The following is a 25,407-nucleotide window of genomic DNA, read 5'->3' as shown; positions in this document are numbered from 1 at the left end:
TTGATATTAGTCACTATTAGCCTGTGTCCCAGAGGTTAAGTTTTATTAAAACAATTTTTCATGTTATATTAAGGACACTATTGCCTTGGGAACCTTTCATCATGCCTTTATCAAAAAGCCATTTTTATTCTTGTACCAGATTCAGAAAATCCATTATAAAAACATTAATTTTTATGTTTAAATCTATAATTCTCTAAATGACTTGCAATAGCATAAAAACCTTTGCATATTTATTTATATATGCTACTTATTTTTATATTATCATATTACATTATTTATATTATATTTTATTTTAGTATGCTTGTTTACCAAAGAAACCCTGTGAAATCTCATGTGCCATTTTCATCTGTAATTTTGTCAAATTATTCAAAAAATGTGAAGGTATAATTTAACTTTTTGTAGGCTATTTGAGAAAGAAAGTTTAAGAAATACTCAATTTAATCAAAAATAGTTTTAAAACTGTCACCACATGTTGTTGTCAGAGTTTGCTACGTTCACCAATTTCAGAAAAAGAAAAGTAAATCTTCCCATGATGCTCATCGTCTGTTAAATTAATTGGTAAAATAGGCTAACATAGTTAGTGTGGCGTGCTGTGGTTAATCGGAGATGAAAACACGAGACTTGACTCGCAAACAAAATGATTTGAGACTCATAAGTAATTTAATTCAGACTTGACATCGACCAAAAGTTAGATACTTGTGAATAACGCACGTATTTAGACCTAAAGGGAATTATTTCTTCCAGTTTGTCGTGTATTTTGACGCCGCTTTGTTCCAGGCAACAGCTAGAAAAATGTTCTAAATCTGAAGGGAAAACAACAACAACACGACTGGACAAGTGCAACACACTAAAGGCAACTTTTTGAGAGTTGATTAGTGACAAAATAGGCCTACTCAGTCGTCGAATAGGCCATGTCGTCAACTATCGTTGTAAGGAAAATATATGTGGGAATATACTTCAAAAACTCTCCTTAGATTTGTGTGACAGCATGCGATTTATGGACGACATGAAGGTGAGTAAATGGCAGAAATGCCGCCTTTTCCCTTCACTTTTAATCTGGGAAAACCCATGTACTGATCACTTCTGTCACTAGATGTCGCTGTTTTGCCAGTAAGTTAGTGCCTCGCCACGTAAAGGCAGTGAGTGAGCCGTATATCTAAAATCCATTATAGCCGAGAGAATGTACTAAATTTATCATTTGGGATGTCAATCAACATTTTCCTAATGCATCCCAATCGTGTTTAACTGTTATGCTGCGTTTGAGAAGTTTTCAATCTGGAAGTCTCGCCTCAAACAAACAGAACTCTCTCGCATGACATTAACGTTACGTGGGATTTTAGCACATTCACTGCTTTGTTGAGGCTCTTCTGGTCGGGGGCGACATGTAAATTCGCATTCCACCGTCAAACCGGAGTGTGAACGGTCGATAAATCCAGTGTGAGGATGGGAGGGCTGGCAGAGACCATAAATTAACGATGTCATGACTTGAAAATGCGGGGCTGCCGTCGTTTGAATAGGAACAGAGGAGCGTCTGTTGACAGGGGCAGGACTCTGGAAAATATGGTGGGAGTTGCAGAATTTTAAGGGGGTAACGGGACAGAAGTGATGCAGGGACCCATAAGCAGTGCTTTAAGTCACGAGAGGCGCTGCAAAACCTGCTGGAGTTGTTGTTGTTGTTGATGATGCTGTTTTGACGTATTGCTGGCGAGACTGATGACAGTTGACAGCCGCGCGAAAGTTCAAGGGCGATCGAGGTAAGTTTGAGGCGTCATGCTCATTCAAACTATTATGACTCATTTATTCGTGAAAAACAAAAGGATTTATGGATGAAACGTCGCAGTTTCTTCCTGGTGGTCACCTACTGTGAAGTTTATTTGCTTGGTTTATAAAAAAAATGTATGTCTCGTCGGGATTCGAACCTGTGTCGCCTGGAAGGCTAATCTTACCGGCTAATTTGTTAAAAACTTCTCTTTTTTCCCCCCCGTTCATGTTAGAGGTAATCTGATTAAAGCAATATTTTACCACAAATGCAATCTTGTCATGATCTTGGAGACCTCCGGAAAACAAAAATTATTTTGACACTTGTGACCCCAAAGCCAGTCATAAGGGTCAATTTTTTTAAATTGAGATTTTACATTACCCGAAAGCTGAATAAATAAGCTTTCCATTGATGTATGGTTTGTTAGGATCGGACAATATTTGGCTGATATACAACTATTTCAAAATCTGGAATCTGAGGGTGCAAAAAAATCCAAATATTGAGAAAATCGCCTTTAAAGTTGTCCAGATGAAGTTCTTAGCAATGCATATTACTAATCAAAGATTAAGTAAAAAAAAAAAAAAAGGTATATTTACAGTAGGAAATTTACAAAATATCTTCATGGAACATGATCTTTATATCCTAAAGATTTTTGGCATAATATAAAAATCAATCATTTTGATCCATACAATGTATTGTTGGCTATTGCTACAAATATATCCGTGCTGCTTATGACTGGTTTTGTGCTCCATGGTCACATTTGACATTTTCTTTGGTGTTTATAAAAATATATGTATGTCGAATCGGGATTCGAACTTGAGTAGCCTTGAAAGCAAATCATTGCTAATTTATTTATTATGATGATAAAATATATAGTTTACCTCAAAATGAATTTTTTTTTGTCAAGTAATTATAGATGTTCAGAAGACTTGATCACTTTGATTTCTTGACAGCAATCCAAAAAGCATCGTGTGCGATCAAGTGTCATTTCTATTTAAACTATTATGACATTTTGTCTTCCTGAAACACAAAAGGAATTGGTAAATGTATGTAGAGTTGGGTTTCGATTTTGAGTTGCCTTGAACGCAGGTCATACTGACTAATTCATTAAAAACCTGTCTTTTTTTTTTGTTAGACACAGTCTGTCAAATAAAAGGAATACTATGCCTAAAATTCTCAAGCTATTGTAGGGCTTCAAGTGATGATTTTGACTACTTCTTGACAGTTGAGAGCCATGCAAAGTTTGCATGTAATAGAGTGTCATGCCTATTTAATCTTTAAGTGTTGAATACATAGACTGTAAAAAGGTTGAATATAAAATTAAGTTGTCAAGATGTCAAAGTTGTCATTTTCCATATGACAAATTCAGAGCAATCACCGGCTGTTAAGTTCATTTGCAAGTTTGTGTGGTTTATAAAATAAAAAAACTGTTAAAGCGGGATTCAATCTCTGGTAATAGCATGTTTGAACGAAAAGCATGTCACTAGAATTAGTTTATATAATAATAATAAAGTCTTTTGCTGTCACTGATCATGAATTATATTTAATCTAATGCACCAGTTGAGCTAGGGCTGCATGATCTAAAAATAAATAACTAAATAAAAAAGCCTCATATTTGTAGCTGTGTCTAAATAAAGTGTTGGCTGCCAGTAAAGATTCTCCCTCCATGGGAAAATACCTCTACACGCCCTGCTGAAAGAGCCTAAACTGGTTTGCTGGTCTTACCTGGTTTAAGCTGGTCTCCAAGCTGGACCAGATGAAAAGTGACCAAAGCTCTTCTAAAACCAGCCCACAGACCAGCATGCCAGCTTAGACTGATTCAAAACCAAGAAGTTTGTTTTTTCAACAAGCCAACCATGCCTATTATTGACACTGTGGCATGCGTTATGGGAAGGGATGCACCACCTTCTGCAGAACTGACTCGTCTAGTTTAACCTCTCCATCTGTCAGCACTCCCTTAAGGCTGTGCCATGAGTCAGTAGTGTTTGCTTTCTGTCCTACAGTGCCAGGGATTTCAGAGCCGTGCAGGCCGCTGCAGGGATGGATGGCGACGCACACAGCCGGCCGCTTGACCGAAGGTACACCGTAAGCACTGAAAGACTTACTCATTAGCTTTGGGTGTGATCTCTGTCATTTCTGTGGTTTAGTTCGTTGTTGAACTCAAACTTAAAGACATGGATATGCTTGTGCTGTAAATTCAGGAAACTTCCATTTTATAACAATTTTTACAATGGTGTGCAATCAAGAGGACGGGAATAAAGAGCTGAAGGAGAGTTTGAGAGTTCGATTAAGTGACTGTAATTTTATTATACAGATTTTTAATTTGATCAAATAGGATGGAATGCTTTAAGAGTGCCAATTTCGTGGACATTTCTAATATGCACTGACAGATGTGCTGTTGTTTTCCCATCGAAATGAATGATGTCACTTCCTGGAGGACGATGTCATTAAGAAACTGGCTTTTGTTAGTAAAGGGATTTTGCAGAAGGCTGACAGATAGAAAGTAAGGACATGGGAAGAACTATGAAAATGTTTTGTAGAAACTTCCCAGTCATACAGTAGGTGTAGATATTTGAGTCTGATAGGAAAGTAAATGTAATATGGTCATATTGTGTATTTAAAGATTATGTGGAATGAATAGAAAAGTCAGCTAATATTTGTCATTTTCCCTGCAAGTTTTTCCAGTTTTCTTTAACCTGCAAGCAGTTGATTGCACATTCCAGCTCTATGTGGAGAAAAATCATAGTGATGCATAATGTGAGGTCTGGAATAAATGATGGGCAAGACTAACATTTGTGTGATCTGTTACTGCAGACTGGGCTGTTTATGAGTGAAGATTTAGATGTTGTGTGTCTAAATGTGTCTCTGGTTGTGTGTTTGTTTACAAGACAGTCTGACTGTAATTAAAGTCTCTGTTGTCGTAGGCATTGCCTCGACCTTTGACATCGGTGCATTTCCTGCCTGCAGAGCTGAGAAACGCTCTTGGACACATGTGGAGGTCATGGGAAATGAACTTTAGGGAGGGCTCTTGCAAAATTCTTCTGCTTAATTTCTTTGCTGGGGAAATGAGGATGTAATTGCATTGCGTTTGTAACTTTACAAGGGTCCACGGTTTTCATTTCCCTCTTAGATATGACTGGAGATTACAGAAAAATGACGGTGTGATGCTTGTTAATTTGACCTTCGAGGCAATTGCATTTATCTGGTGTAATAATCCATGGCTGTGGGGCAGGACTCAGAATCAGAAGACTAGGAAATTTAAAATATACAAACCAGACGCAGAACCTAGTCTTTGAAAACCACATGAGGCCGATTAGCCGTCTATATCACGAGCGAGGAAATCTGGATGTTGAATCCTCAATATGCATTAGCGTCAAATATGATCTTTATTAACGCACTTTGGACTTTAAGACTTTGGAAATTTGTGCTCCATGGGTTCAGATTTAGCTAGCAGAGGATGATGTCAGCTGAGAGCGTTCCAATGGCTGGAAGCGTTTTCTATGAAAACTGAGAGATTTTTTTCCAGCACGTTCTCATAACTCTCTTTTTCTGCATTATTTATTTCTCTCTCTCTCTCTCTCTCTCTCTCTCACACACACACACACACACACACACACACACACATACACGTTACGTCTCCCACGTTGGCTATGAGCACATCCCTGTGTTATTGTGATTTTAATTAGAGGCGAGTTTGATATTTTGAAGGCTTTATGAGAGCCTTTTGAGCCTCGTGCAAACTCTGATTTTCCACCCAGAAATATTTGATTAGTGTTGCCCGTGGGCTTTATGAAGAGAAAGTTTTGTTGTGTTAAACAGCATGATTCTTAACCGCACAGAAGTTGTTGTGTAATTCGGGAGCAGGATTTTGGTTTCTCTGGCATTGTGGGGCATCAGGCCATCAACCATCTTATTGCATGTCTGTGGTGCAACTCTGTTTATAAACTGTAAATTTGTGTCCTTTCGCCAAGTTGCACAGCTCATGTTTGGTTGTTTGGTCCATACACAAGTTTGGTTTCACCCTATTGCCCTGCAGGTCTCTTTGTATTATTTGGGTCTTTACAGTATGTCTGGGTAAAAATATGGATTTTTCAGTTAATGGCAATCCTCAATTGAAAGATAAAGCCATAATGTCAATGTCAATGTCAAATTTATTTATATAGCACTATTAATTACAACCCATGGTTGTCCAATGTGCTTTACAGCAACAGAAAAATAGAGAAAAGTAAAATACACCACATACGATAAAACAATAAAAAGTAAGACAAGAAAATATTAATACACATTATAGGCCTTAGCAAACAGATATGTTTTTAAGCTAGACTTAAAAGCAGATACAGAGGGAGCAAGTCTAATTGTGACAGGTAATTTATTCCAGAGTCTGGGGGCAGCTACCGAGAATGCACGGTCACCTCTACACTTGTACTTAGACCTGGGCATGAACAACAGGCTCTGATTTGAAGACCGAAGTGATTTACTAGAAAAGTGTTCAATCAAAAGGTCAGAGAGGTACGATGGGGCCATACAGTTTAAAGATTTGTACACTATGAGTAATATTTTAAAATCAATTCTGTAGCACACAGGCAACCAATGGAGAGAGCGTAAAATTGGAGTGATGTGGTCCCGTTTTCGAATACCTGTGAGCAGTCTGGCTGCTGCATTTTGAACTAACTGTAGTCGGGAAAGAGCTGATTGGCTAATCCCAACATATAGAGAATTACAGTAATCCAGCCTGGAGGATATAAAGGCATGGATTACTTTTTCAAAATTTTTGAAGGAGAGAAATGACTTTACTTTTGATAGCATTTGAAACTGGAAAAAGCATGATTTCACGACCAAGTTTATCTGCTTATCAAATTTCAAAGACTCATCAAAGACAACACCCAGGTTTTTCACTGATGTCTTCACACAAGAGGACAGCCCACCAAGATTTAATTTGGGATTATGAATTGAAACTGTAGAACCAAAAACTATTATTTCTGTTTTACTTTCATTCAAATTCAAAAAGTTTAGGGACAACCAGGACTTTACATCTGACAAGCAAGCCAAGAGAGTGTCCAAACCATCTGAATTACGTTTTATGGGCAAATAAACTTGGGTGTATAAAACTCAACCATTGTAGTCTGATTCTCAAACACTTTTTTTTTTCTCTCTAATGAGCAGTTAAAAAAAGACGAGTTACTAATTTGAATCAGTGTGAAACTGATCTAGTCTTGTTTTTACTTGAAACCTGTTACCTGGCATTGCGCACTGAATATTGTTGCTTCTATGACACATTGCTTGTGATTTTCTTAGCATTGGATAAAAACATCTTTATAAAAAAATAAAAATAAATAAATAAAAAGCATCTGCTAAAGCAATGTAATTAAACACTGCCTAAGCAGTCAGTGATATAGTTTCTATGTGTAATAATAACATATAATCAAAATGGACATTTATAGCTAGTACCATATACGCAAATAAATCAGAGTTGAATCAAATTTGAATTGAAATTGAATCATATCTGAATTAAATTGAATCAAGAATTAGCCCAATCCAACCAAATCTCAGAAAATGCATATCCAGGGTTTCTGTGGGTGATGAAAGGTTTTAGAAAGTCTTAATTTTTCCCTTCTACAAATTAAGGGCTTAAAAGCTCTAAATCAGAGCAGAAAGTCTTAAATGCATAGTCATGACATGTGCACTGCAAAAAAAATTATATTTTTGTTAGTATGTTTGCTTGGTTTCCAATACAAATATTTAAACATCCTTAAAGTCTGCGTGAACCGGACGTTGCTGCCGACTTTAAGTGTAGTGACGTATTTCTAGCTGAAACTGAATATTGAATAGAGGGCATGGTTTTATTTTTGCGCTCCTCCTCTCTATCTCTCACTCATTTTTTTCAGCGGATTACCTCACATGGATTATTTGTTCACATCAAGACTAGCAATGTGCGCTAGTAAAGTAAATAGTCAATTTTGATTTCATGCGGACTTTAAATCAAGATTCATGCAAACTGAAGACATTTCTTTTTTTTTTTTTTTTTGAGAAATTCAGTAATTTTATGCTTAAAACAAAAGCAAATATCTGCCAGTGGGGTATGTGAAACTTGCTTTCCCTTTGAATTAGGTTCATTTCTCTTATTGGCAGATATTTGATATTATTTAAATCAGAAATTCACTTTATTTTGATACATTTCCCATAAATCAAAACTTTTTATGTCATTTTTGCATCGTGCCTTTTAATTTAATGCATTTTTAGACATTTGCACCGAAAAACAAGACAAAATACTTAGAAGTATCATTATTTTTGTGCAGTGTTATTTGACTGTACTATAAAGGTTATCTTCATGTTGCAGGGCTCGACATTAACGCTTGTCCGGGACAAGTGAATGTTTTGGACGGGCAAGTGAAAGAGAAATTTACTTGCCCAATCGGACAAGTAACTTGAAAAAGTCAATACCAAAAACAATAATAACTGCCTTTATTTGTGATATAGCCTTTGTTATAGGGGTGTGCGATTTATATACAGTGGGGCAAAAAAGTATTTAGTCAGCCACCAATTGTGCAAGTTCTCCCACTTAAAAAGATGAGAGAGGCCTGTAATTTTCATCATAGGCATACCTCAACTATGAGAGACAAAATGAGAAAAAAAAATCCAGAAAATCACATTGTAGGATTTTTAAAGAATTTATTTGCAAATTATGGTGGAAAATAAGTATTTGGTCAATAACAAAATTTCATCTCAATACTTTGTTATATACCCTTTGTTGGCAATGACAGAGGTCAAACGTTTTCTGTAAGTCTTCACACACTGTTGCTGGTATTTTGGCCCATTCCTCCATGCAGATCTCCTCTAGAGCAGTAATGTTTTGGGGCTGTCGCTGGGCAACACGGACTTTCAACTCCCTCCAAAGATTTTCGATGGGGTTGAGATCTGGAGACTGGCTGGGCCACTCCAGGACCTTGAAATGCTTCTTACGAAGCCACTCCTTCGTTGCCAGGCGGTGTGTTTGGGATCATTGTCATGCTGAAAGACCCAGCCACGTTTCATCTTCAATGCCCTTGCTGATGGAAGGATGTTTTCACTCAATCTCACGATACATGGCCCCATTCATTCTTTCGTTTACGGATCAGTCGTCCTGGTCCCTTTGCAGAAAAACAGCCCCAAAGCATGATGTTTCCACCCCATGCTTCACAGTAGGTATGGTGTTCTTTGGATGCAACTCAGCATTCTTTCTCCTCCAAACATGACAAGTTGAGTTTTTACCAAAAGTTCTATTTTGGTTTCATCTGACCATATGACATTCTCCCAATCCTCTTCTGGATCATCCAAATGCTCTCTAGCAAACTTCAGACGGGCGGACATGTACTGGCTTAAGCAGGGGACACGTCTGGCACTGCAGGATTTGAGTCCTGGCGCAGTGTGTTACTGATGGTAGCCTTTGTTACTTTGGTCCCAGCTCTCTGCAGGTCATTCACTAGGTCCCCCGTGTGGTTCTGGGATTTTGCTCACAGTTCTTGTGATCATTTTGACCCCACGGGTGAGATCTTCGTGGAGCCCCAGATCGAGGGAGATTATCAGTGGTCTTGTATGTCTTCCATTTTCTAATAATTGCTCCCACAGTTGATTTCTTCACACCAAGCTGCTTACCTATTGCAGATTCAGTCTTCCCAGCCTGGTGCAGGTCTACAATTTTGTTTCTGGTGTCCTTTGACAGCTCTTTGGTCTTGGCCATGGTGAAGTTTGGAGTTGGACTGTTTGAGGTTATGGACAGGTGTCTTTTATACTGATAACGAGTTCAAACAGATGCCATTAATACAGGTAACGAGTGGAGGACAGAGGAGCCTCTTAAAGAAGAAGTTACAGGTCTGTGAGAGCCAGAAATATTGCTTGTTTGTAGGTGACCAAATACTTATTTTACGGAGGAATTTAACAATTAATTCTTTAAAAATCCTACAATGTGATTTTCTGGATTTATTTTTCTCATTTTGTCTCTCATAGTTGAGGTATACCTATGATGAAAATTACAGGCCTCTCTCATCTTTTTAAGTGGGAGAACTTGCACAATTGGTGGCTGACTAAATACTTTTTTGCCCCACTGTATCTTTTGCGATAATTTCGTAATTGTTGTTTTATCGAGTATATTGCAAGAATCAAACAGTGCACGCATAATTACGCAAAGTCGTCTAGGTTAGACTAGCTCACGTGCATTCTTTCACTGCATGATTCAGTATTACAATTACAATGCATGAAGAATGATCAGAAAATTCAAGACATGGGGGAGGAAAATGTATGCATTTATATAATTTCATATAGTTAATATCACACGAAGATCGAACGCCGTTTTTTTTTGCTTCAAAAATCATCATGATTACAAATGTGATAACCGTTCAATAAACAAGAAGTTAACATTAAGAGACTTACGTTTTAGACACCATATTGCCTGTTTTTGCTCTATTCACCAACAAAAATAATTCCAAACACAGCCACAGTGCTGTTTTGCGTCTCTGAGCAACATGACGGTGTTTTGTGCCTGAATGAATCAACCGTTTAAATGATTCAGTTCAGTCGCAATGACTCACTTATTAACAGTGACTTGATGCCACCTACTGGTGGTTTTAATTTCACATTTACAGTATTTATATAAAATAAAAATAATAATTTCAAATATCAGTATTCAACATTTTATGTATCAAAACATGATTTATTCATTTGTAACTGCAGGTTAAAGCATTCCATGTCCCTCAGAGCTGCATTAAACAGTGGGTAAATATATCCCACTTCAGATGCAGCTTCTGTTTCTTCTGTATTGCAAAGATGAATTTTGTTGATACTGATTTCATTTGTTTGGTAACAGCCCAAATGTCTTATTTTACTAATTGACTGATTAAATTTAACTAATTAAAACTTTTTAAATTTAAGTTTGAAAATGATTAGAATTTTATATATATATTATAATAAGTAAATATTAGCATTTTATTTTTAAGTTTACTATAAAATAATTGTATTTGTATTTAATTCTAACACTTTATTTTAAAATATAATAGTATCATCACACTTTATTATTTTGTTCATTATTTCATTTAAAAAGAAAAATCGAAATAAACTAAATGTGTTTTGTATAACTACAATAAATAATTATATTTATAACTCAATTTAACTTAATTTTTTCTCTCCGGGGAAGTAACTTTTATACTCGGACAAGTAAATGACAAATTTACTTGTCCAAAGGACAACCACATGAGAATGCTTAATGTCAAGCCTTGTGTTGTATTTTTTGTAAAATTAATTAAAAAATTATCATTGAAGTTAGAGAGTTGTGTTGCTTTAATTTATTCCTTACATTTTCTTTAATTGGTCTTAAAAAGGTCATGCAGACTGATGATATTCACTAAGTAATACACATCCCCAATGCAAATGTTGCATTCTCACCTCCATACAACACGTACAACAAACGGTTTTGCAGATTTCCCCATAACAAAGTGCAGAAAATGTGAGCCTGCTAATAACGTACAGTAACTGCAGATGTGCCCACATCTAATGGTGAGTTCATATTCTGGAAACTCAGAATGGCAAAAGAAGAGACTGACAAATGAGGGGAATTTAAGCTTGATCTCTGCAAATATGAAAGCAAGATGTGGAACTTCGCAGGTGTTGGCAGGACTCTTGTACGCTGCTGCAGTTTGGCTTCTTTCACTCTTGACATCTGTTCTTGGAATTCCGAGTTGGAAGGATGGCTACGGCGATGTGAATAACTGTCGGAATGTTTACTCGCTTATGATGTCATCTTGTGTGATCTTTGGTCATTTCCAAATGATCAACACACACACTTCTACCTTAGTGCAGCAAGGACCAGGCCTTGACAACAAAGTGTCACCTCAGGGACGGGGTATGGAAGCACTTAAGTGTTTTTGCAGATGTTTCCATACTTTCTCACACTCTTATCGTTCTCTCTTCATACACTCGTATACTAACACACACACACAGTCCACTTGCACAGCTGTTCTATCCAATCCAGTGTTGAAAGCTACAGTATAAGAACAGTGACGTTATGATGTTGGCTTGACACAGACCTTCTGGAAACCACCCAGAACACTCTACAAACCACCTAGCAACACCTTAGATACCATCAGCACACTAGAAAATAAATGTCTCTCAGGTGACGCTTTCTCATCAAGGCCTTGCTTATCTTAACAAGCCAGAACACCCTAGCAACTACCAGTGATTGGTAGTAACTGATAACATGTAGTTTGGATTATGTAAGCAGATTCCAAAGAATTAAGTACTTGTAGTTAGATTATATTGCATTTTAAAATACCCAGGAAAAGTGTTTTCTCGACATTTCAACATTAGCATTTACTGATGAACACATTAATTTTTATTTGAATTATCACTGAATGAGATTTTAAGGTAATGGCTCTAATTTAACACATTTCCATGTTCATGGTTCTCTGGTGATGGTTAATGGTTAATAGATAAACAAATAAAATATATAAAATAAGTGTATTTGTATTTAATTCTAACACTTTATTTTAAAATATAATAGTATCATCACACTTTATTATTTTGTTCATTATTTCATTTAAAAAGAAAAATCGAAATAAACTAAATGTGTTTTGTATAACTACAATAAATAATTATATTTATAACTCAATTTAACTTAATTTTTCTCTCCGGGAAGTAACTTTTATACTCGGACAAGTAAATGACAAATTTACTTGTCCAAAGGACAACCACATGAGAATGCTTAATGTCAAGCCTTGTGTTGTATTTTTTTGTAAAATTAATTAAAAAAAATTATCATTGAAGTTAGAGAGTTGTGTTGCTTTAATTTATTCCTTACATTTTCTTTAATTGGTCTTAAAAAGGTCATGCAGACTGATGATATTCACTAAGTAATACACATCCCCAATGCAAATGTTGCATTCTCACCTCCATACAACACGTACAACAAACGGTTTTGCAGATTTCCCCATAACAAAGTGCAGAAAATGTGAGCCTGCTAATAACGTACAGTAACTGCAGATGTGCCCACATCTAATGGTGAGTTCATATTCTGGAAACTCAGAATGGCAAAAGAAGAGACTGACAAATGAGGGGAATTTAAGCTTGATCTCTGCAAATATGAAAGCAAGATGTGGAACTTCGCAGGTGTTGGCAGGACTCTTGTACGCTGCTGCAGTTTGGCTTCTTTCACTCTTGACATCTGTTCTTGGAATTCCGAGTTGGAAGGATGGCTACGGCGATGTGAATAACTGTCGGAATGTTTACTCGCTTATGATGTCATCTTGTGTGATCTTTGGTCATTTCCAAATGATCAACACACACACTTCTACCTTAGTGCAGCAAGGACCAGGCCTTGACAACAAAGTGTCACCTCAGGGACGGGGTATGGAAGCACTTAAGTGTTTTTGCAGATGTTTCCATACTTTCTCACACTCTTATCGTTCTCTCTTCATACACTCGTATACTAACACACACACACAGTCCACTTGCACAGCTGTTCTATCCAATCCAGTGTTGAAAGCTACAGTATAAGAACAGTGACGTTATGATGTTGGCTTGACACAGACCTTCTGGAAACCACCCAGAACACTCTACAAACCACCTAGCAACACCTTAGATACCATCAGCACACTAGAAAATAAATGTCTCTCAGGTGACGCTTTCTCATCAAGGCCTTGCTTATCTTAACAAGCCAGAACACCCTAGCAACTACCAGTGATTGGTAGTAACTGATAACATGTAGTTTGGATTATGTAAGCAGATTCCAAAGAATTAAGTACTTGTAGTTAGATTATATTGCATTTTAAAATACCCAGGAAAAGTGTTTTCTCGACATTTCAACATTAGCATTTACTGATGAACACATTAATTTTTATTTGAATTATCACTGAATGAGATTTTAAGGTAATGGCTCTAATTTAACACATTTCCATGTTCATGGTTCTCTGGTGATGGTTAATGGTTAATAGATAAACAAATAAAATATATAAAATAAGTGTGTTAGTTCGATTGTTATTTTAAAAATGATTTATTTTAAATTTAAATTATAATTTTTATGATTTAGATAATTATTAGGTTTCATTAAACTCATGAACACCGGTTTGGGAAACCATAAAGGATTGTGAAATAAGTGAATTGAAAACTATTTTATTAAAATAATAATAAAAACAGATTCATATCTTGGTAACACTTTACAATAAGGTTCATTAGTTAACTACATTAGTTAACATGAACTAATAATGAACAATACTTCTACAGTATTTATTAATCGTAGTTAATGTTAATTTCAGCATTTACTAATGCATTATTAAAATCACAAGTTTTGTTTGTTAACATTAGTTAATGCACTGTGAACTAACATGCACAAACAATGAACAACTGTATTTATATTAACAAAGATTAATAAAGAGTGTAATAAATGTAGAGTTCATTGTTCGTTCATGTTAATTAATACATTAACTAATGTTAACAAATGACACCTTATTGTAAAGCGTTACCCAAATCTTAATACCTTTGTATCAAACTGTAACAAAACCTACCGGGAACATAGGTTACATTTTGACTGAGTTTGAAGAAGAAAAAATACAGCTGAAGTAATGCAATTAATGCAACAAATATTGCTTTATTGTAAAGTGTTATTCTTGCAGTCAAAGTAATATTAAAATCATGTTATTATTTCTCTCTCTCAGATTATTTTCAGATTTCAGACTCAGATAGACAAAGAAAAAGCATTAAATATAAATCTCACTCTCTCGGCTGCTTCATATTAGAGGTCGGCAGCGCAGAAACATTCCTTCATATTATTGATACTAAATCGATACCATAGGTGACAAATAACCAGCCTCAAAAGATAAGTGAATTGAAAACTATTTTATTAAAATAATAATAAAAACAGATTCATATCTTGGTAACACTTTACAATAAGGTTCATTAGTTAACTACATTAGTTAACATGAACTAATAATGAACAATACTTCTACAGTATTTATTAATCGTAGTTAATGTTAATTTCAGCATTTACTAATGCATTATTAAAATCACAAGTTTTGTTTGTTAACATTAGTTAATGCACTGTGAACTAACATGCACAAACAATGAACAACTGTATTTATATTAACAAAGATTAATAAAGAGTGTAATAAATGTAGAGTTCATTGTTCGTTCATGTTAATTAATACATTAACTAATAAAATATATAAAATAAGTGTGTTAGTTCGATTGTTATTTTAAAAATGATTTATTTTAAATTTAAATTATAATTTTTATGATTTAGATAATTATTAGGTTTCATTAAACTCATGAACACCGGTTTGGGAAACCATAAAGGGATTAGGGATGGCTTGATACCATAATTTTGGCTTGATGCGATACCAGAATGTAATACCTCGGTATTGATACTAAATCGATACCATAGGTGACAAATAACCAGCCTCAAAAGATAAGTGAATTGAAAACTATTTTATTAAAATAATAATAAAAACAGATTCATATCTTGGTAACACTTTACAATAAGGTTCATTAGTTAACTACATTAGTTAACATGAACTAATAATGAACAATACTTCTACAGTATTTATTAATCGTAGTTAATGTTAATTTCAGCATTTACTAATGCATTATTAAAATCACAAGTTTTGTTTGTTAACATTAGTTAATGCACTGTGAACTAACATGCACAAACAATGAACAACTGTATTTATATTAACAAAGATTAATAAAGAGTGTAATAAATGTAGAGTTCATTGTTCGTTCATGTTAATTAATACATTAACTAATGTTAACAAATGACACCTTATTGTAAAGCGTTACCCAAATCTTAATACCTTTGTATCAAACTGTAACAAAAAACCTACAGGGAACATGGGTTGCATTTTGATGTTGGAGAAAAAAAATATATAACTGAAGTAATAAAATGAAAATATATTCAAATCATCTTTTCAGTTCAAACACATAGTGCAAACAAAATGTCTCAAAATGTAACCAAAAACCTACCGGGAACATAGGTTACATTTTGACTGAGTTTGAAGAAAAAAAAATACAGCTGAAGTAATGCAATTAATGCAACAAATATTGCTTTATTGTAAAGTGTTATTCTTGCAGTCAAAGTAATATTAAAAATCATGTTATTATTTCTCTCTCTCTCAGATTATTTTCAGATTTCAGACTCCGATAGACAAAGAAAAAGCATTAAATATAAATCTCACTCTCTCGGCTGCTTCATATTAGAGGTCGGCAGCGCGGCAGAAACATTCCCTTCATATTGTTGATACTAAAATGAATATAGCAAAACTCTTGCTTAATTCAAATTCAATTAATATTCCATTGTATGAAATGCAAGTGTCACACATGCACATTTGTGCTTACTGTATCACATCTGTATGTGCGTTGATCAGTTGTAAATAAAATTTAAATTAAATCTGAATTTATGAATGATGCACTCACCTGTTGATCTCTTAATTCTCTGAAAAGATCAGGTTGAGCAAATGACAAATGCTTAAAAAGGTTTGATGTATTGCCTTCTGTGGCAACATACGCTTGCATACAGGTGCAGTAAGGTCTTTTATCTGTTTTGTATGCAAAGCAATGTCATATTTCACTTCTACTTCTAGATTTACCGGTTGTGCAGCAATTTGGGAAGCACGAAGCACTGCCATCTACAGGTGCACTTCGCAACAGCAGCGTATGAAATGCCAAATTGAGCAAAATTGTATCGTACCATTTGAAATTTAATATAATATAATATATACCGGTATTTTTCCAGTATACCGCACATCGCTAAAAGGGATATTCACCCAAAAATGAAAATTATTGCATTACTCACTTTGCAGGTCATGTTGCCCCAAACCCGTAAGACCTTCGTTCATCTTCAGAACACAAATTATTATATTTTTGATGAAATCCGAGAGCTCTCTGATCGATAGATGGCAACGCAACTGACACATTCAAGGCCCAGAAAGGTAGTAAGGACATCGTTAAAATAGTCCATGTGACATCAGTGATTCAACCTTAATTTTATAAAGTTAATAAAGTTCTCGTAGCTCCGTAAAATTATGGTATGAACCATTGATATCACATAGACTATTTTAACAATGTCCTCCTCACTACGTTTCTGGGCCTTGAAAGTGTCAGTTGCGCTGCGGTCTATGCAGGGTCAGAAAGATGAACGAAAGGTCTTACTGGTTTAGGAATGACATGAAGGTGAGGAATTAATGAGAGAATTTTCTTTTTTGGGTGAATTAACCCTTTAACAATGTAATTTTTAATGCACTTTATGTTGTTAATAACAGCAATGGAATATATTTTCTTTCTCTTTGTATTTTTATATCAGTATGGTATAAGATTATATAAATCAATGTGTAATCTAAAAAAGTAGTCTGATTATATTACCTAAAATGTGAAATTTGGAATCAGTTACAGATTACAAATTGTAAGTAATCTACCCAGCACTGACAACTACTCAGAACACCATAACACTCTACAAACCACAGAGTGCTTGCTAAAACTTGGCAAAACCCATGTAAGGCTGTGTCTAGTGAGTGTCGGACATTTGTCTTGGATTTTCTTTTCTTTTCTTGTTGCCTTGATTAATGCAGGAGGACATTTGACTTTGAAGTTGTTCCTGTCTAGTGAATGATTTGCAGGTAATGAAGGGTGTCAGGATGGGTGTTTTCTCAATAGAATCAACAGAATGATTAATAACTCTGCATTTAAAATGTACAGTTTACCGTGTAAGGTTTAGGGTGGTTTTAAGAGACAACTCCCAACTAAGACGCTTATAGAACAATGGTTAGTCTGGAAAATGTAGACATCAACAGCCTGAAGCAATCTGAAGCTAATAATGGCTCTTTACGTTTCAAATCACACTAGAAAAATTACTACAAGCCAGGGGATGGTTCTCATTCAGTATGTTTACATGGACATCAATACTCCGATTTTAATACGATTAAGACGATACTCTGATTAAGAGTCTACCATGTAAACAGAGATTTTTGATGACCTTAATCCGGCCAAAGTCATAATCGAAGTAAACACAAATCGAATTAAGACATGTGGAGTATTCCTATTTTAGTCGCATTATTGAAGTGCAGTACAGACATGTAAACACCTTAATCAAACTATTACCATCACGAAGACGAACTATATGTTTATACATGAATTTCTGGAGGAGACGTCGGATGGCGTCGTGTGGTGACGTAATGACGCATTCCATTAATGTACTATAACATGTAAAACGGGAACATGAAAGGATTACTCTAAAAGCAACTCATGTAAACACCTTAATCATAATATTGTCTTATTCAGAATAAGGTAAATAATTAGATTACTGATGTCCATGTAAACGTAGTCATTGTCATTTTATAAATCTGATGATGAAAGTTTGGCCATCACTTACTCATCTTCATTTTGCTCATGTAAGAAATATTGCATTGTTCTTTAATATTTGAAGCATGCATTTGAGAATAGCGAGATGAAAATGCTATTTTTATTTGGTCGTGATGTTGATGTTAACTATTAGATGCTAACACATTTAAATTCTTGAGCAAGCTATCTATTTAAGGACAGTATACGTGACTTGTAGCATAGCATGCTTGATAATGGCCAGACTGTGGCGTCATTAAATTCTTGCTTTATTTGCTCACTTGAGTAATAGGGTATCCTTTCAGTGAGATGCTCTTGTGGTGACAAGCCCAGCAGAGTGAACACAGTGGCTCTGTTCTAAAACCAAGTGAGTTGCCTTGGTGCTTGCTTAGGCAGCACCCTAACTGAAATGATGATTTGGAACACTCTGTATAGGCAGCCTAAATGTGTTGCACAGAAATATAGTACTATACACAATTTTGGGGTCAGTAAGAATATATATATATATTTATTTTTTATTCAGCAAGGATGCATTAAACTGATTAAACGTGACAGCAAATACATTTTAATGTTACAAAAGATTTCTATTTGAAATAAATTCTGTTCTTTTGAACTTTCTATTCAAGATTCCTCAAACATTTCCACAAAAAAAAAAAAATGTTTTTAACTAATAATAATAATAATAATAATAAAAAGGATTCTTGAGCAGCAAATCAGCATATTAGAATGATCTCTGAAGGATCGTGTGACACTGAAGACATTGGAGTAATTGTAATTGAAAATTCAGCTTTGCATCACAGGAATAAATTGCATTTTAAAATATATTCAAATAGAAAACAGTTATTTTAAATTGTAATATTATTTCACAAATATTACTGTTTTTACTGCATTTTTTATCAAATAAATGCAGCCTTGGTGACTTTCAAAAACTGACCCTGAACTTTTGAACAGTATTATATATTATACATGCAAATATTGGAAATTAAAATGGTCAATCTTCAGTTCAAATTATGTTTTTTTTAATTGCTATTTTTTGATGTTAAATTATATTGACATTCTGTAGCCTTTCCTTTTGAGAAGGAATTTGGTTCAAATGATGTACTGTATGCTAGAAGGGCTACAGCATGTTGGGTGCATGATGTCTTAAAATGCTGCCTGCGTAGACAGCTCATATGATTTGGAACAGAGCCAGTGTCTGTAGATGCCATAGATCTTCTATACATACCATACGTCTTGACTCCTCCACATTCCACACTCACACACTCACACACTCACACAACAGCTGTATTTAACACGCCGGCCTCCTCAACACTTCCACACAGACTCAATGCAGCGTTTCTCTCTGTGGAACATGAGAACTCCTGATTTCGCACTGCCTTTCCTGTCTGAGGAATACAAGGGCTTTATTTCTCCATGTTGTGTTTCTCAGAGCACTGAAAGAGCATGTGGCAGCACTCCAGAGAACACAGGAGAATGGAGGCTCTTTGTTTTGCTGTCAGGCCTGCAGGCAGTGACCGTAAACCACTTTGAATGCAGCAAAAAGGAATATGCTCCAAATTGATTAGTTTAGTGCGTATCATGTTTTAAATGGGGTTGGCGTGTTTTGTTAAACTACCTCCGTCAGATATGCTGCTGTCCCGCTGAACATTGCATTCCAGAAGATGATGCATGTCGAGTTCCTCAAGTGCGACACATTTGTTGGCGCAACTGTAAGCTGCCGGTGTTGCCTGTTTGCTAGTATGCACATGTGCTTACTTGCATTTACAAAGGTGGCTCTGGACACTTGAGGACAGACATTGGCATGAAGTAGAAACTGGACACTTGGGGTTTGCATGATATTTGGTGGTATCAAAAGTTCTTGAATTTCTGCATTCTCTGACAGTGTTTCCTGCACTCATTTTTAGCTGAATCATTGTGTTGTTTTAGCTGGTGTAGTCCGATTCAGAAACACATTAGTCTTATGAACCGACTCTTTTTAATGACCTGGCCAAAAAACTCACAACAGAACTCTGTTTAGGCTTTTGAGATTGTGTCCTCACATCATAAAAACACGCTGAACCTGCTGTGGGAACTGAAAGCGCTGAAAAGAAATGCTCCATTGCAGACTTTTCCGCTCTAAAGTTGGTTTCTTTACTCTGATCTAACTGCATCAATCAGATTATAAATGTTTTTCAGCAATATGGTTATGCTAATTGTATATTATTCTTGTATTATTTATTAATATTTTTATCATTACTATTAGAAATTATTTTAAATTAATGATTAAATTAATTAGCAGTTAATATAAATATATAATGATTTTAATTGAATAATTATTAGCAATTATATAACATTGATATTTATAGTAATAATAATAATAATACTATTTTTTAATTATTAATAATAATATTAATAACAATAATAATATTATTACTATTTAAACAACAGATCTAATTAAGAAAGTCGGATACAAGACTTTGATTAGTTGGCTTTAAGCAATTGTGCTTTCTAAGGTGACCAACAGCACTTGCGTAGTCTTCAGAAAATGTGTGATCTAGTTTAAACCTGCTCCCACACTACACATGATTTTCTGTTTAATATGATAAGACGTATTGTTTTTCAGTGCATGAAAATATGAAAAAGTGGACCGTTTCCCCTCGTAGTAATTTTTCAATGTAACATGAGAGGTATAAATGTCCATCTGCCGCATTACTTAGAGATCAGAGTCTTTGAGAGACTGCATTTCAGGCCACGGAGCTCGCCAGCTCGTAATGGCTTCTATCAAGTGTGTCCATCTTGTTTTAAAAATCTCTGCGTTTTATTCTCAGTGTCAGGTACTCGTATCAGATTTCATTAGATGATTGCTTTCTACACATGGATTTATATATTTTTTTAATACAATTTTCCTTCTAATTTCATTCTGATGAAGACGTCCAGCAACTATCCAATGAAATGAATATGGCATTTAAGGCACTTTTCATAACGCATAGTTTCTATGCAGCTTTATAATGCCGTAGAGAGCTCATGAAATCGAAACTGTGGCTTTTAATCCTTGTCTTTTAGTTTTGAGTTTTTTTTTAATTTATTTATTTTTTACTTGCATGCTATTCGTGAGTGTTTGTTCAATTGTTATTTTTAATAAGTCTTTTTACTTTATCATAAATATTTTGTGTATTTTATATTGGTTTTTGTTAGGGGTGCTCCGATCAGGATTTTTGAGGCCAATTGCCGATCACCGATACCGATCTTTTTAAAGCCACCTTTTTATCATTTAGAATTATTTATAGTGATACTCCAATCAGGATTTTTAGACATTTATTCAGTGCCTGATTTTCATTTTTGAAAATGGGGGGAATTCCCCTCTTAGGTGACTCTTGTGAGAGAGGATTTTTTTAATTTGAGGGGTGGAGGGGGGGCATTTTTTGACATTTTTCTAAAATATACATTTATCTCACCTAAATGTTTGATCATCCAGTGCATTTTTGTTTTTACAATCGTGCAATTGTTGCAGAAAAGCTTACTCCGGCACAAGCCTGATTTCACACAGGAGTCCACTACTGATCCATCTGTTTACCACAAACACAACATTTATCCATTATTTTGATTTCAAGTCCAAACATTGTTACTGAAAATGCTTTTTCATTGATTAAAAAAAAAAAAAAAAATATATATATATATATATATTTTTTTTACAGTAATACAATCTTTATAGACGTGTTTAAACGCAATAAATATAAGCAACACATTATTCAATGGTTTTTAGTTTTGCATTTACTTCTAGATTTATATATAGCAAGTGGCAAAACATTTAAACTACTTTTCTTATGTTTTCACAAACATTCTAAATCAACTTATGACTGGCAGAAACAGTCTGCTTTACTGCCTTTTCTTTTGCATTAAATCTTTATTACCTTACAAACAATCCTGCGGTTCATAAAGAACTGTGCTTTCCATACCTCCACGAGTGCCATCTATTATTGCCTTTTTGTTTGTCTAAAAGTGCTCTTTTCCTTTAAACCTATCCAAAAAGCCGACTGAAACGCATGTAATGCTGCATAATAATACAAATTTACTGTTAGTTGCATTATTATTGGAAGAATGATGATTTATTTTTCTAAATATTTTTACTTAATATAATTTTTATTATATATATTATATAAAGTTTATGAATGTACTGGGGTGCCTCAGGGCTCAGTTCTCTGTCTACATGGCATCACTAGGTTCTGTCATTCAGAAACATGGCTTTTCATAACTGCTATGCTGATGACACTCAACTCTACCTCTCATTCCATCCTGATGATCCGATGATAGCTGCTCACATCTCAGCTTGTCTAACAGACATTTCTTGCTCGATGAAGGACCATCACCTTTCAACTCAAACTTGCCAAGACAGAACCGCTTGTGGTTCCATCAAACCCATCGTTTCATCACAATTTCACCATCCAGACGCATCAACCACAACTCCTTCAAAAACAGCCAGAAACCTTGGAGTTATGATTGATTGATCAGCTGACTTTCTTAGACCATATTGCTAAAACTGCTCGGTCCTGCATTTGCTTTATTCAACATCAAGAAGATCAGGCCCTTTCTTTCGGAACATGCTTCACAACTCCTTGTTCAAGCTCTTGTTCTGTCCAGGCTGGACTATTGCAATGCTCTCTTGGCAGGTCTTCCAGCCAGTTCTATCAAACCTATTAATCCAGAATGTGGCAGCAAGATTAATTTTTAATGAGCTAAAAAGAATGCACATCACACTTCTGTTTATCAATTTGCACTGGCTACCAATAGCTGCTCGTATAAAATTCAAGGCATTAATGTTTGCCTACAAAAGCACCGCTGGCTCTGCACCACTTTACCTAAATTCATTACTTCAGACTTATGTGCCTCTAGAAGCTTGCGTTCTGCAAGTGAACGTTGCTTTATTGTTCATCCCAAAGAGGCACAAAATCACTTTCACTGACTTTTACATTGACTGTTCCCTCCTGGTGGAATGACCTGCCCAACTCAATCCCAAAAACTTGCTATGTGTACTGCCTTAAGCTAACTGAGACTTGTTATAGCACTTGCATATCATGACTCTTTTGTTGATTTTGATTGCTTCTATTGTCCTCATTTGTAAGTTGCTTTGGATAAGTGTCTGCTAAATGACTAAATGTACTGTGTTTAATGCACCTATATTAAATGTGTAATACTACATATTAATACAAATTTATGTACTATTCATGTTTATTTGCCAAGTTGCATTATTATTTGTATTATGATTATTTAAGATTTTTTTATTTTAATGTTATAGATTTTACTTTCATATTTATTTTTATTTGTTTTATTTTTCATTTAATTAATATACTGTATTTTATAGGTACCTATGCCAACTATTGTTCCATAATTTGTGTAATACTAGTCATAAAGCACCAAGCGATAACACAGACAGACCCTGCAAACCCAAGCTGTGATGAAGATCAGTGTTGTGAAATCTAGAATTTGGCCGCCCGGTGACTTTTGGACGCTACTGTGCGTGTGATTGGCTAAGAGGGAAAACACTGGCTGCTGTATCTCTGGCAAGTGTGTCTTTGCAGACAATGTCCCTTTGTCTCAGAAGAAAGGATTCAGTGTAATAGTTTTAATTATGACTCCAGGGGATATACTTCCCTCTTTTTACTTTTATGTAAATGTTGGCTCTTCTGCTAATAAGGTGCTCTCGCAACCTTTTTATACCCAGTATATTCCTGTATATCTCGGCAGACAACAAGGTTAGTGGATTTGAATTTCCACGGCTAAGTAAGCCGAGCATTTAATTCCAGTCTACTTATCTCGTAAATGGTACAAAATATTCCTGCAAGCCTGTGATCGGAACCATTTCCCCTCTGTGTTGCTTATCTAAATGCTTGGCAGATGTTTTGACCGGTCTCTGTAGAGAAGATGTTTGGTTGGCCTTGACTGTTCTGTATCTCGGTTCTGCGGTGGGAATGTCGAGGTCGGGACATGTGTGAACCCGGAGAGACACGTGGGTGAAATGGTAGAGTGAGAGTTCCTCAGGCAGTACATTGACCCTCTGCGTGACCTGTAGAGGACGGGGTCGTTTGGGGGTCGCAGATGGGATCACCCATCGAGTCCTGAATCCCAACTTGAACATTACGTCTCCATTGTAGCACGTCTTCCCCTCGCGCTCGTCATGGGAGAGCTCCTTCAGTGCAGACCGTAAATGTGGTATGCTTCCGTTAAACACCATGACCTTTCCTTTCTGCCTACGTCTCATTGGCTTCCTGGTGAGATGTAGTTGTTTGTTTGTTTTTGTTTTTTAAATGTTTTTCACATACCGTTGTTGAGCTGCTTGTATGAGGTGGTATAGTTTATCACACATCCATTATGGAAATGGTATGTTTGAAATTTTGAAAATTCTCAGATTTTACATTGGACATCAAGTGGGGCTCCACAATCTAAAGATAATGGAAAGCATTTTCACCTTCCGTTTAATGTTGATATTTAATTTAATTTAATTTAATTTAATTTATTTTAATAAGCATAATTTCATTTGTCCATTACATTTTATTTTATTATTTTTTTAAATTCTTTTGAAATGTATTTTTTTTTTTTCTTTTACTTGTTTACTATGCATGATTATTTACTTATTTGCATTATTATTTTCATGAAGATTTTTTATTTTTTTTTATTTTACTGTACATTATTTTTATATTTTATTTTAATTTTTACTTATTTGCTTACTATTTATGCACGATTTTTGCTTTTTTGCATTACGTTTTTTTTTTCATTTAAAATTATTTACATTTTGTATTTACATGATAATTTGCCTAGTTGCAGCATTCATTTCATCAAAATTATTTTATTTATTTGCTCACTGTGCTTAGTTACATTTTATGATGATTTATTTTATTTCACAAAAAATCACTAGCTGATTTTGATGCCGTAGTTAGTTATTTTAGTACATAGTGAATTAAATTAAGTAAAAGTAATTAGAAATAATTAGTAAAAAGTGTAATATATGAGATATTGCGCTTGTAAATAAGATTTTCTGTCTTACGGTAACATTTTACATAACCGCAATAGAATCGAAACTCAAATTACCAAACTATCCAAATTCTATTCAGATGGACTTTTCTACCAGGTTCAACCAGTTCATCACCCACCCCATTTCCAGTGTCGACGGCTTAATTATAACGTGAGCGATTTAGTTTAAACGGTGTAGACGTGGTGTCAGTCTGTATACTAGAGAAAACCGTTTGTTTTGCTTGAAATAATAGGGCATGCAAAGAGGAAGTGTTTCACATACAGAGTCACTGTGCTATTTTCTTCCCTCTCCTTCC

The 25,407-nt window shown here is 35.1% G+C and overlaps 1 protein-coding gene across 6 annotated transcripts in view; it reads left to right on the top strand.

Annotated features, from left to right (window-relative positions):
• Window positions 1-569: 569 nt before the first annotated feature.
• The window catches only part of cobll1b (cordon-bleu WH2 repeat protein-like 1b), a 77,865-nt gene continuing 53,027 nt past the window's right edge, over window positions 570-25,407 (top strand). The window contains exons 1-2 of one of the 6 annotated variants that reach the window (XM_058787549.1): window positions 570-1,012; window positions 3,763-3,837. In XM_058787549.1, coding sequence (XP_058643532.1) covers window positions 3,800-3,837 — 38 coding nt within the window. In that variant the 5' untranslated portion in view covers window positions 570-1,012; window positions 3,763-3,799. Of the gene's footprint in view, window positions 1,013-1,135; window positions 1,755-3,741; window positions 3,845-25,407 lie in introns of those variants that run through there. The other 5 variants (XM_058787548.1, XM_058787550.1, XM_058787551.1 and 2 more) reach the window with 5 other exon arrangements.

The sequence above is a fragment of the Onychostoma macrolepis genome, chromosome 09 (assembly GCF_012432095.1).
Source record: "Onychostoma macrolepis isolate SWU-2019 chromosome 09, ASM1243209v1, whole genome shotgun sequence".
NCBI classification, from domain to species: domain Eukaryota; kingdom Metazoa; phylum Chordata; class Actinopteri; order Cypriniformes; family Cyprinidae; genus Onychostoma; species Onychostoma macrolepis.
This window is presented reverse-complemented; position numbering and strand designations above follow the sequence as displayed.